The sequence below is a fragment of the Oratosquilla oratoria genome, chromosome 34 (assembly GCF_046742065.1).
Source record: "Oratosquilla oratoria isolate Oo_2021 chromosome 34, ASM4674206v1, whole genome shotgun sequence".
NCBI classification, from domain to species: domain Eukaryota; kingdom Metazoa; phylum Arthropoda; class Malacostraca; order Stomatopoda; family Squillidae; genus Oratosquilla; species Oratosquilla oratoria.
In genome coordinates, this window is record NC_134810.1 from 30,489,174 (window position 1) to 30,502,302 (window position 13,129).

The 13,129-nt window shown below is 38.1% G+C and overlaps 1 protein-coding gene across 8 annotated transcripts in view; it reads right to left on the minus strand.

Moving 5' to 3' along the window:
• LOC143018159 (uncharacterized) overlaps positions 1–13,129 on the minus strand; it is a 276,494-nt gene that overhangs the window by 66,022 nt on the left and 197,343 nt on the right. For all 8 annotated transcript variants that reach the window (XM_076173309.1, XM_076173306.1, XM_076173308.1 and 5 more), the window contains 2 exons: positions 1,437–2,031; positions 586–1,329 (listed from right to left, as the gene is read on the minus strand). In XM_076173309.1, the coding sequence (XP_076029424.1) occupies positions 586–1,329; positions 1,437–2,031 (1,339 nt within the window). The remainder of the gene's footprint in view (positions 1–585; positions 1,330–1,436; positions 2,032–13,129) is intronic.

Genomic DNA, 13,129 nt, shown 5'->3' on the forward strand with positions numbered 1-13,129 from the left:
GATAGCTGGAGAAGACACTGCATAATATGTCTAATTACACTTTGCTGGCAGTTTTAAAGTTGTCAAATTACTGGTTACATTGTTGCATAAATATTAGCAATGCAAAAATTAATGGATATTCTAATAATGTTTCTCTTATGAGGAAATGATGTGTTTGAAATGTATGGTTCATGTTATGAAGATGGATAGAATTATTAATACAGAGGTGAAGTAGAGAATGGGTGTAGAAAGAGTTAGACAGGTTTGAGCAGCAAGTGCCGAGTTGGTCTTGACATATGGAGAGAATGAGTAAGGAAAGATTAAGAGTGCGGAAAACAGAAGTGCAAGGAGTGGTTTTAATAGGAAGACCAAAGAGAAAGAGGATGGACAAGGTGAAGGAGGAGAGGGCCTTGAATGCAAGAGCAATATCTGTCATGGGTGGGGTGTAGGTAAACCAGCCCAGCTGTCAGGGTTGAAAATGGGCAGGAGGACTACCATGAACAGGGTCACTGGTACCCCAGCTTACGTTATCTATAATTACAATGGTTAATGAAAGTTCTAATATTTCCTGAAAAGAAAACTATAAATCAGTTTCAATAAACTTACATTTCTGAACTGCATCCTCTACCTTTGTTGTTGGGGATGTTACATCAGACTTGCCATGTGTATTTGTAAAAGCATCTTCCAAGTCCTTTACCAAATTCTTTGGTTGGACTGACACATCTTGTCTTGCAGCCTCCTTTCCAAGAGGTGTCTTAGAGGTTCTATTGTTTTGGTTACTCTGAAGAGAGTCCTGATAGGCAGAATTCAATAAAGAATCATCCGATACCTGATGGAGTGAGTTGGAACTTGAACCAGTCTTCATGCTGACAGTAACAGAATGATCTGCATGTTTTGTTGTATCATTTGTATCAGGACATGATTTGGAAGATAATGGCAACTTCAACTCAACCTGTCGACCATTCTTTTCATCTCTGTTAGAACTAAAGAGGACATTGACCAGGGACCCATCTTCAAAAAGTTTGACTTTCACTGGATTCAGTGAAAGAACTTCCATGATCAATATTTTCTCTTTCATTACAAGTTCTTTTAAGTATTGTAATACTTCTTGACTGTCTGGAGATACCTGATCTAAAGTTGCTTGTATGCAAAGGGCTGGGATTTCTACAAGTATTTTATCCATCTGCCGTACACTCTTTGAAGGCAACTTTTCACTGTTTCCAAAGTCAATAAAATATACACTAACAAAGTTCTCCTCTACTGCCATTACCTCTGCTCGGTACCAAACACTATCAGAAGCGAAGAAACCACATACCAACTCACCAACTTGTATAATGTTTGGATGGGTGCCTGCAATTTAACCAGCTTTGTGATAAAGTGCATTTGTTCTGATTATAAGAATCAATTTACCAATTATCTTGAAAGCATTACTTTGAGTTCTTACAATACAAACTAACCTTTCTCACAGCAAGTGCTGATTTCCTTCTCTATCTTCTGACATAATTCAACATTCTTTTCAGTAATAATCTGCACACAGATTACATTTCCTTGAACGACCCAAACTGGCAGAACATTATATTGACAACCTATGCTCAGTTCTTGCTTAGGAACATCTCTTGCCCAAAACTTGGGCAATGAACGGGTTGTAATTTCTGGTCCCAAAGTAAGACCCACTTCTGACAATGAACTTCCCCTAAACTCTGCCTGCTCAACATTATATGGGTTACCCTCTCTCTCCGTATTACTAACATTACTAGCACCAGAGAAACTGTGTGATATTTCATTAACTAAAGTCCTTCCATTACCGCATCCTATTTTATCTCTTATAGTTGTATGAATACTGGCAACACTTAAATCCTCTCTTGTTCCTTTCTTCTGCTGATGAGCATGATTAATGACCTGAACCTCTTGGCTGGGCTTATCTCCAGGCTGTTCACGGGGAAGGGCTGCATACCATGGCTGCAGAATGAAGTGGGCTATAACAGAAGCTCCATCATCTAAAATAGCTACCTTTAAAGATCTGTTTTTCTTGGCCAATACTTTCATGACAACCTGAAAGGAATGGAAACAGATTCAATAACTTAAGACGGATACGCTATAGTACTCGTTGTGACCAGTAAAAATGTTTCCAGTTCTTGAATTAGGTATAGTTCTGGCAAAATAGAGAAAGATAAAGAAGAAAGAATAACAAATGAACCAACTAAGAGAGGACTTGATGTAAGTATAGTAGAGAGCCCTAGAGGTATCATCTCCAAACGCAACTGTATATTAGATACTCCTAGAAAAAACCCAAGGTGGGAAAATAACATCTTTTCAGGATTTCAAAAGAAACCCAGTTGAAGTACGTAAAAGTTTAGATATAGACAGATAAATAAGATATAGTAATGCCCAAAGAAATCGTGAAATAAATGACTTAATGGAAGAAATCATATATACTCACTATCCGAGTTACAAACTGTGCGACTTAAGTCCACCCGTACTTATGACCACATTCAGCAGATGCCTACATGCACATATTATGAGTTTACTGGTTCACTGTACGTTTGCACGTGGCGTCCAGCATCCCGTACGACAGTTACGACAGCACAGCACAGCATCCCGTACGACAGTTACGGCAGCACAGCACAGCATCTCACCAAGGTTGCGCTGTCTGCCATAATTATGGTATTTCGACCATAATTTTGTGTGTCTACCATCTACCATACGATGTCTACCATATACCATAATTCTACTGGAATTGATATTATACCATATTTCGATTCCCAGTTCCCAGTTCCCAGGGCAGGTGGGAATGGTCAGAAAGGGCAGTTTTGCCAGATCGCTGATACACGCTTCCCCGAAAGCCAAGACAAGAGAGGTTTACAGTAGTCCTGCATGCGTACTTTTCATTATGGTTCGAGTTCTCTATTGGTCGAAAGTCGAAAGCTGTAGTGTACGAACATGGATACAAATAGCTTTAACCCAAGTCTATGATATTCCTGGATTTCTGAAGTATAATATCTTATATTCAATAAGACAATATATCTCACTGTACTATTCCATGCATAAAATATTTATTTGATGAAATAACGTTATGCTATGATTATCGTTCTTTTCTTACGAAGAGAGACCGAACGTTTTCGCATGGGAGGCAACGATTGAGCCCAGTGCATAGAAGCAAATCTTGTACTAGTTTTCATGTACATTTGAGGGAATTATTTTAAATGTTATTAAGCCTTTATTACTTCCTCTTTTTATTAATTATGCCTCGACCAGCGGATACCAACGGATCCCCCATGGTGCCTCGCCAGACCTACAGCCTAATCTTTCCCTCGACCGTACGCACGAAGAAAGTGTAGATGACGTGCAACCAAAAAGTGGATTTTAATTTTTTGTTTTTTACATGCATATTTTCTATTTTTTACATGTTGTATCTTTGTGTTAATTTGCATTTTCGGTCTCTAATAAGAATCCTGTGTAATATATATTTCTTTCTTTACCCTATCCTATTAATTTATTATTATTAATTTATTATTTGGTATAACAATCAAAGAGTATTGGATATTTTGCATACACTGAGAATGTTCTACAATGAGGCCACAAACGAAACATTTGAGCTGGATTTACGCTCTGCATCATATGTCCTTGAGTACACACCTCGAATGTATACGCTCCGAGTTACGACCGTTTCGACTTACAACCGGTTGGTCGGAACCGATCCAGGTCGTAACTCGGATAGTGAGTGTACAGGCACTCCTCGTTTAACGACCTACTCGGTTAACGACAACTCGGAGTAACGACGGGCTTTATGACGTTTAACGTAAATCTCCCGAAGTTACGACGTCGTGTACGATAATTATCGTACACGACTTAATTATAATTAAGTTGGCTGAGGCAAATTTGTATGTTATAAATGAACTTGTACGGTGGATATTAGCTGTGAGGTAAAGTGTTCTGAAGCTTAGGTCTACATTACCATCCTGCAAGCTGCAAAAACTACCTGGGGTACAATATATACCGGTAGTGGTAAATTCTTAGTTTCGACCAAGGGCGCTATATAGCAATAAAAAATTAATTATTAATTTTGTAAATTATAATGTATCAACGTAATATTCAATTTTGTGAGCGGAAATAAAAAAAAAGGTGCTAAAACAAATTTCGTAAGTAACGAAGTCATGTCGGACGAATGGTACACCATGTTTATGATAGATGCCGATGTCGAGGAAATGAAAGGATGATAAATTCGCCTAACCTAAACTAAACTAACCTAACCTGTGTTTGATAAATCATTACCTGCAAATTAAATGTCATCCGGCTCGTCCTCGTTGTCGTCGTCGTGAGAGACGTTGGCAGACGACAAGATGGCGTCCCGATCCTATGCTACCGACTTCGTTCATTAGCATATTTTCTTGTAGCATGGTATTTTTTACTTTCATTTCTGCCCACAAAATTGCATATTACGTTGATACATTTTAATTTACAAAATTAATAATTAATTTTCTATTGCTATATTGCGCCCATGGTCGAAACTAAAAAAATACCCCGGTATTCAATATGGAATGTCAGCATACGCGGATTTGGTCATATACGGTAATTTCGGGAACATAACCACCGTAAATAAACAGTAAATAAAGCTTTAATGTACTGTATAAAAGAGGGAAATACACGAAAATAAAGATACATGTATTGCTGGACATTGTACATACAGTACATGTACGTATATGTATACACTTTCGCTTAACGACCAATTCGGTTAACGACGGCGCGCTGGTCCCAATTGTCGTCGTTAAACAAGGAGTGGTTGTATTTGAAACTGGATTACCGAGCTGTACATAGGGAATTGATTACCGTACATTGCAAAAGAGTAATGAGCAAACGATTAAAAAATTAAAAGACCTAAAGAGCGAAATTGAAATTCTTGAGAGAAAACGAGAGAATGAAAAATGAGGATAAAAATAAAAATGATGAACTGAAAAAGGAGGTCAAAGAGCAGTTGCAAGTAGTGACCGGAAAAGAGGCTGAGTGAATCAAAGAAACAGATCTCATTGAAATAAAAAATCAATGGAAACAAGAACAGGAAAATAAAAAAATATCTTTTAGAGAAATATTACAAAGGCAGATGGAGGAAAATACAAAAGAAACAGTTATGAAAGTAATTAAAGAAAAGGAAAATTGGGTGAGAGATACAGTTGATAAAAGAAGTGCATTGTGGTCCATGGTATCCAGGAAAAGCATGATATGTATAGATACCACAGAGAAAGGAGAAGGAATTAGCAAAGGAATTTCTGAAAGAAATACAGGATGAAGATTAGAATCTTGATAAAGAAATCAATGAAATCCACAGGATAGGCAAATATTCAAAAGAAAAACATCATAGCCCTCTGAAAATAAAACTAAGAACACAAATGATAGCAAAGGAGGTATCATTGAAAGCAGTCAAACTGGCAAACAGCGAGAAATTCAAACATATAAGGGTACAAAAGGAAATGAGTGATGAGGAAAAAGAGAAAGACAAAGCACTCAGAATTGCGGCCAATGATCAGAATGAGAAGAGAACAGACAGAAAAAAAAAAAAAAAAAAAAATTGGAGAGTGCTGGACTTGAGACTGGAAAAATGGTACATAAAAAAAATGGAAACTTAAACCAAAAAAGAAAAGAAAATATGAAAATAAAAGTGGGATACACAAATATTGATGGTATGATCTCTGGAACCAATGAACTAAATGACTATCTAGAAACCGAAAAACCTGATATCATGGGCATAGTAGAGACAAAATTGAAAGGACAGCTATCAACAAGCATAGTGGGACATGGTCTATACAACCACTGGGTGAAAAATAAAACAGACAAGCAAGGAGGTGGTGTCATGATATTGACCAAAAAGGGTCTAAATGTGACAAAGGTTATTAAAGGACAAGGCAATGTAGAAGTAATTATGATTAAAATTGCAAACAAAAAGATGAAAAGCAGAAAATTTATAGCAGTGTATGTACCACCAAAAACCCATGCGTGGTCGGACAGTAAACATTCTAAATTACTGGAAGAAACAATGAATGTGCTAAACAAATTACTGAAAGAGGGTGGAAACATGGTAATCATGGGCTATTTTTCATGCAAAAGATATAATTTCGGAAGAAATGTTAGTTAAAGGGGGAGATGAACTTAGGAGCAACATTCTACTGGATATGACCATCAAATACACCCTAACACAATGGGTTAAGGAAAATACTAAATATATAAACGAGGAACAATCGAAACTAGACTTAACATTAACTTCTGAACCAGATATTGTGAATAAAATGGTGTATAAAACACCAATTGGAAAGAGTGACCACATACTAATAGGGTTTGAATTAATAGAACAGAACAATGTAGATAGGAATGATAAACATAGAGAAGGAAGATTTATGTACAACAAAACGGATTTTGTAGAACTAAGAAAAAAATTCCAAAACAAAAATTGGGATAAATTCTCTAAAGAGGAAACAAAGATGGAAGACAAATGGAACATATTCAAAGAAAAGTACAAAGAAGGAATTAATAAATATGTACCAAAAAAGAAACAAAAAGAGATTTATATAAAATGTTGGTTCAACAAAAGGTGTAGTGAGGCTAGAGCCAGGAGAGACAAAGCCTGGAAAAAATGGAAAAAAGATAGAAAAACATCCAAATGGCAAACATATATAAAACTTAGGAACGAATATGTGAATATACACAGGAAAGAAAAAAGAATATGAAAGGGATATCATAGACAATTGTAAGGATCAACCTAAGCTCTTTTACAGATATATAAATGACAAACTAAAGGATAAGCATGAAATAGTGAAACTGCGTGGAGATAAAGAATACACAGATGACACAGACGGCAAAAATTATGATCAAACATTTCGGGTCTGTTTTTACAATTGAGAGCTCACAATCTTGGGAAGATGGACAACTAGAAAGATCACCCATGATGAAAGAAATAAAGATAGCACAAAAAGAAATAAGAGACCAAATAAAAAGCCTAGATGTCAGAAAATCGCATGGACCAGATGGAATTCCAAATTGGGTATTGAAAGTGTATAGATGAACTAACAGACAAACTATACAAGATAATTGACTTCTCACTCAAAGAGGGAAAGTTGCCACAAGATTAGAAAGATGCAAACATAGTACCAATATATAAAGGAGGAAATAGGGAAGATCCTACAAACTTCAGACCAGTATCCCTTACAAGCACAGTAGCAAAAATATGTGAAAAGGTCATCAGGAACAAATGGACCAAACACTTGGAAGATACCAAAATAATAAACCCCAAACAATTTGGCTTTAGAAGTGGAAGATCGTGCACCACAAATCTAATCTGCTTTTACTCGAGACTAATTGAGATAATACAAGAGATGGATGGGCAGATTGCGCCTTCTTGGATTTGCAGAAAGCATTTGACAAAGTACCACACAAAAAATTAGTAAGTAAAATTGAAAAAATAGAAGGAATTCAAGGCAAACTGTTGGAATGGGTGAAGGATCTCTTAACTGGGAGAAAAATGAGTGGTACTTTGAGACAAAAATTCGAAATGGGAAGATGTGAAAAGTGGCATCCCACAAGGCTCTGTTTTGCCATATACATAGATGATATGGATGAGGGAGTAAATTGCTACATGAACTTTTTTTGCTGATGATGCCAAATTACTCAAGAGAGTAAGAACAGAAGAAGATTGCAGATCACTGCAAGATGAGTCTGAGATCCGAGATGAACTTCAACATTAAAAAATGTAGCATAATGGAATTTGGAAAAAGTGAGGTGCTAAATGAACATCTGGAGGAGTGCTTTGAGTTAACAGGCACAAGCATGTTCCAACAGGATAGTGCCCCCTGCCAAATCTGTTATAACTTGGCTTAAAGACTGTGAGATTAAGTTCATTGAGGATTGGCCAGGAAACAGTCCAGATTTAAACCCGATTGAGAATCTTTGGCAGGTTACAAAAAAAGGACGTCAACACTCTCCCCAAGCTGGAGAAGGAAATCAGTGCTTGTTGGGATACTATAACTACCCAGAAGCTACATGATCTTGCTATGTCCATGCCATGATGCCTGAGGGATGTCAAGAAACAGTGTATATAACCTCATTTATGTGATGAGTGAATGTCAACCTTTTGTCCAAAACCAGACCCAAGTATTTTACTTCATCTTCATATGGTAATATGACACCCTCTATGAATAATGTTGGTATCTCTTCCTTGCATCTTAGTCTGGAGAACCATTTGGCTTTTGTTTTTTCAGCTTTGAATCTAAAGCCCCTGCAATTAGCCCATGCTGTTGCTAAGTTAATAACCTCTAGAATCTTTTGGCCTGTTTCTAATGTTGTCGATTTGCTGCACACAACAGGGAAATCATCAGCATAAGCCAACCCATGAACTCCTGCAGGAACTTATTCTAACAGATTATTAAGGGGGTACACGACACCTAGAGGGGGGGCGGGGGGTGAATTTGGTCAAGATATAGCATAGTAAAACGGTTAAAACAATAAACATTCATGAACACACATCAACAACATACACTCACAAGCATTCATATACACAATTTTAAATTTCATAAAATAAACTGATGTCTTTTAAAAACTTTAAAACATTCTTCACATGAGCTTCCTCCCCTAAAATTTCTTTAAAAGATAAATCTGTTAAAAAATTTGCCCTGCGCTCATTAAAGAATGCAGGGCACTGAACTAAAATGTGTTTATTTGTTAAAACTACTTGGCAAGTGGGACATTGGGGGGGCCAACCTTTCTGCTCCACTTGCCATCAAAAATCTATGAGTGATGTAGGAATGGCCAATTCTTAATCTTGTCAAGACAATACTTGACCTTCAGTCCAAAGGAGGACACTTCCAAGAGTTCACCAAGGGGTGAATCTCTTTTAGTTTATAATTGCCGTCCAGCCTTGTCCATTCTTCTTGCCACTTCCCCATTGTGTAACAATGAATCACTCCTTTGAAGTCCGTATGTGGGACTTTTCGGTCTGTTACATGGTTGAGCCTAGTGGCGGCTTTGGCTGCAGCATCGGCCTGTTCATTTCCAGAGATACCCACATGGGACGGCACCCAGCAAAAGTTTACTTTTATTTTCTTTCTGTTGTTGATTAGAATTAACCAGTCCTGTATTTCTTGGATTAAAGAGTGAAGAGGCAAAAATGTAATTAGAGGTTAAAATGCTCATGGAGTCTGTAAAAATAACAACGTTCTTGTTGCATGGAACAGAATTAAAAACAAATTTGAGGGCGTTGCTGACTGCCTCCAGTTCAGCCGTAAAAACAGAGCTAAAATCAGGCAACTTTCTTTAAAACTGTGCTATCAGATACAACAGCACAACCCACACCATCTTGGGATTTTGATCCATCTGTATAAATAAAAATTGCATCAGCTTGTACTGATAAATGTTCTAAAAATTCACTTTTTAGCTCTACAGCAGTTCTATTTTTTTTCTTTTAAGAGGACATATTTCAGTGGGGCATTGGTTCCAAGGAGGGAATTTGGGAACCGTGATCTCAGCAATTGTATTAGGAACAAGTCCTACCTTCTCTGTCCCAACTTCACATCTCACTTCTAAAGGTTTTGGCAGAGTACTTTTCCTTGGAGCTCTGTCTACCGGCTGCTTTACAAATTTGAAGTTTGGATTCTGTTTGGATGTCAAGACTTGAGATATATATCTAAGGCTTAATTCCTCTCTGCGAATATACAGGGGAGGAATTCCTGCGTCCACATACAAGCTATCCACTGGAGATGTTCTATCGGCTCCCGAACAGATCCGTAAAGCCATATTGTGGACTATATCAAGCTTCTTCAGTGAACTTTTACATGCCGATCCATAAATTTGACATCCGTAATCCATTTTGCTAAGGCACAATGTTTGGTAAAGCCTTACTAAAGTAACACGATCTGCTCCCCAGTTGAAACGAGACACTACCTTTAGTATATTAAGTCGCTGTTTAACAGTGTATACAACCTCGTTTATGTGATTTGTGAATGTCAACCTTTTATCCAAAACCAGACCCAAGTATTTTACTTCATCTTCATATGGTAATATGACACCCTCTAAGAATAGTGTTGTTATTTCTTCCTTGCATCTTAGTCTGGAAAACCTTATGGCTTTGGTTTTTTCAGCAGAGAATCTGAAGCCCCTGTTGCTAAGTTAATAACCTCTTGAATCTTTTGGCTCATTTCTAATGTTGTCGATTTGCTGCACACAATAGCGAATTCATCAGCATAAGCCAATCCATGAACTCCTGTGGGAACTTGTTCTAATAAACTATTAATGGCTATGCTGAAGAGTGTAGGACTCAGAACACTTCCTTGGGGAATCCCTTCCTCTTGAAGATATGCACAAGAGAAAGAAGAGCCCACTCTGACTTTTAGATAACGGTCAGACAAGAAGTCCTTTAAACAATTGAACATATTACCCCCGATACCCCACTCTGCAACTTGCTTCAGAATGCCTCCCCGCCAGGTAGTATCGTAGGCATTTTTCAAGTCAAAAAACACACCAATGCTAGAGTTCTCAATTGCAAAGGCATTCTCAATCTCACGAGTGATAAAAAGTAAGGGGTCCAGAGTGCACTTATTTCTTCTAAATCCAAACTGTCTGTTAGATAGGAGATTTTTAGATTCCAAAAACCAAATTAAACGCGTATTAACCATTCTTTCATAGATCTTACAAATGCAGCTAGTGAGAGCAATAGGTCTGTAACTTTGTGGGTCATGAGAGTCTTTTCTTGCCTTTAAGATTCCTATGATGATTGAAGTCTTCCAAGATTTAGGAGAAGATCCAGAACAGCAAAATTTGTTCAGCACATTTAAAAGGAATTTCTTCAACGATATGGATAAGTGACCAACCATGGAATAAAGAATGTCATCCTCTCCAGGAGAGGTTGGGGAGGATAAAGATAAAGCATGATCCATTTCTTCCAAGGTGAAGAGAAGATTATATGCCTCAGAGTTCTTATTGGTAGGAGGAATAATCGTGGTCTTGGCTCTAATTCTTCTGAAATTATCTGAATAATGTAGTGGGCTTGAAATATCAGCATAATGTCTTCCAAAAGCCTCTGCTACTTCTCTTGTATCTGATATAAAAGAGTCATTTATCTTCACAATGGGTAAAGGAGATGGAGTAAACTTTCCTTGTAATTTTCCAATTCTATTCCATACTAAGGTAGGGGAAGAGTCATATTTCAGTTCGCTAATATATCTAATGAAGGATTCCCTCCTTGCTTTCTTGAAGATTTTCTTCTGCTTTGCTTGAGCTCTTCTGTACGTTATCTTGTTGACTAGACAAGGGTATCTCCGATATCTCTTTTAGCAAGTTCTTGTAATCTTTCTGCTTAAAGCACATTCATCATTCCACCAGGGTACTACTGGGCGTTGAGGTTTACCAGCTGTCCTAAGAATGGAAGAGAAAGCACCAGAGAGTATCATGTCTACCAGGTAGTCATATGCATCACAGTTACTACAAAAATCACTAGTCTTATAATTAATCTCTGTGGATCTCCTAAATAATTCCCAATTAGCCTCTCCTGTCTTCCATTTAGGTAAGCAAGAGGAGGGAGTGTTCTTTAAATATTTGATATGGATAGGCCAGTGGTCACTACCATGTAAATCTTCATCTATTGACCAACTGTAGTCTAATCTTAAGGATGAGGAACAAATAGTTAGGTCTATAGCAGAACTTGAGTTGTGGAAGACATCAAACCTAGTTTTGGAACAGTCATTCATCAAATTGACATCGTTATTATCAATAAATTCTTCAAATATATTGCCCCAGGGGTCACACCTTGATTCACCCAATAGAGGATGCTTGGCGTTAAGTCACCCATTGAAATAAAAGGCTCAGGGAGCTGGTCGACCAAAGATTGTAAGTCATTTAACTCAAACTGACGGGAGTGGTTATATACGTCTAGGAGTCAATCTTCCAGTTCAGGTTCCAAATACAAAGAACATAAAGTGATCCATTTAGTGGTAAAATTTTGTACTGCACAAGCCTACAACACCGAGTGTAGGTGGACACTTCTGTGGTTTACAGATTTCTTAACAATGATACCAGTACCTCAATGGGCATGGCCCCCAATCATAGGAGATCTGTAAGATTTATAATGAAGTCCAACATTAGGGGATAAATCGCCAAGCATAGTTTCTTGGAGACAAATAGCAGACACATCATGTTCTTAAAAGAGAATCCCAACCTGCTCTCAATGAGAATTAAAACCTTGAATATTCCATTGAATTATAGACATTATACTGTTTTCTTTTTCTTTTTTGGGTCTACTGGTTTGGGAAGAGAAGATTGGGAGAGAGAGGGTCAACAAGATGGGTTCTTTTCTAATTTCTTTGCTTTCGCGGGTGGCATCCTCCTCTCTGACAATGGACCGACAGACGATGTAGAGTCTGGATTATTAGTTCGTTTCTTAGATTGCATATCACGATTTGGGGAAGAAGATGGAGATCAGGGTGGATTGTGGAGTCTTTTACTGCACACAGCTTCAGACTCCATAGCTTTGCTTCTGTGCACCTCAACCGCGTGAGGCACATCAGTCCGTAATCCCTTTATTGGGGAGCCCCCCCAAGTTAGGAAGGTTGATTGATTGAGAGGAGCCTTTATTGAAGGAACCCTGTGAGGTTTCAGCAATGGGGACTTTAGGTGCCCCTCCAGATGGGTCAGGAGACATTCCCTCAACAGGGGATGAGAGAACCTCTGCAGAGGAGGGTTGAGGAGTACTAGAATTTCCAAGTTGTGGAAAAGAACAATTAGGTCTAACAGTGACTCTTTCATGCCGAGGCTTGGGTTCAGCATTAACAGAAGAATTCGTATTAGTATTTGTTTTTCTATTAGATTCTACAGTTGGTTGTTGTTGTTGTCGTTGTCGTTCCCTAGACTGTCTGTCCGAACAGTCCCGTCTCCCCAAGGAAGGCCACAGCCGAAACTGGGTTTTCCCACAAATCCTTTATAGAGTGTATGTTGTGTTGTTTGCGAGCATGATTGTGTATAATGCAGTCTTCCATTATGTGTTGTATGGTATGGGGTGAAGTGTTACATCCTGGGCAGCTCTTCACAATGCGGTTATCCAGCCTCTTCTGGTAGCTTAGAAGTGCTGGGTGGTGGCCGCACCGCAGTTTGGCCAGGTGGACTCTGTCCTTTCGTGGGA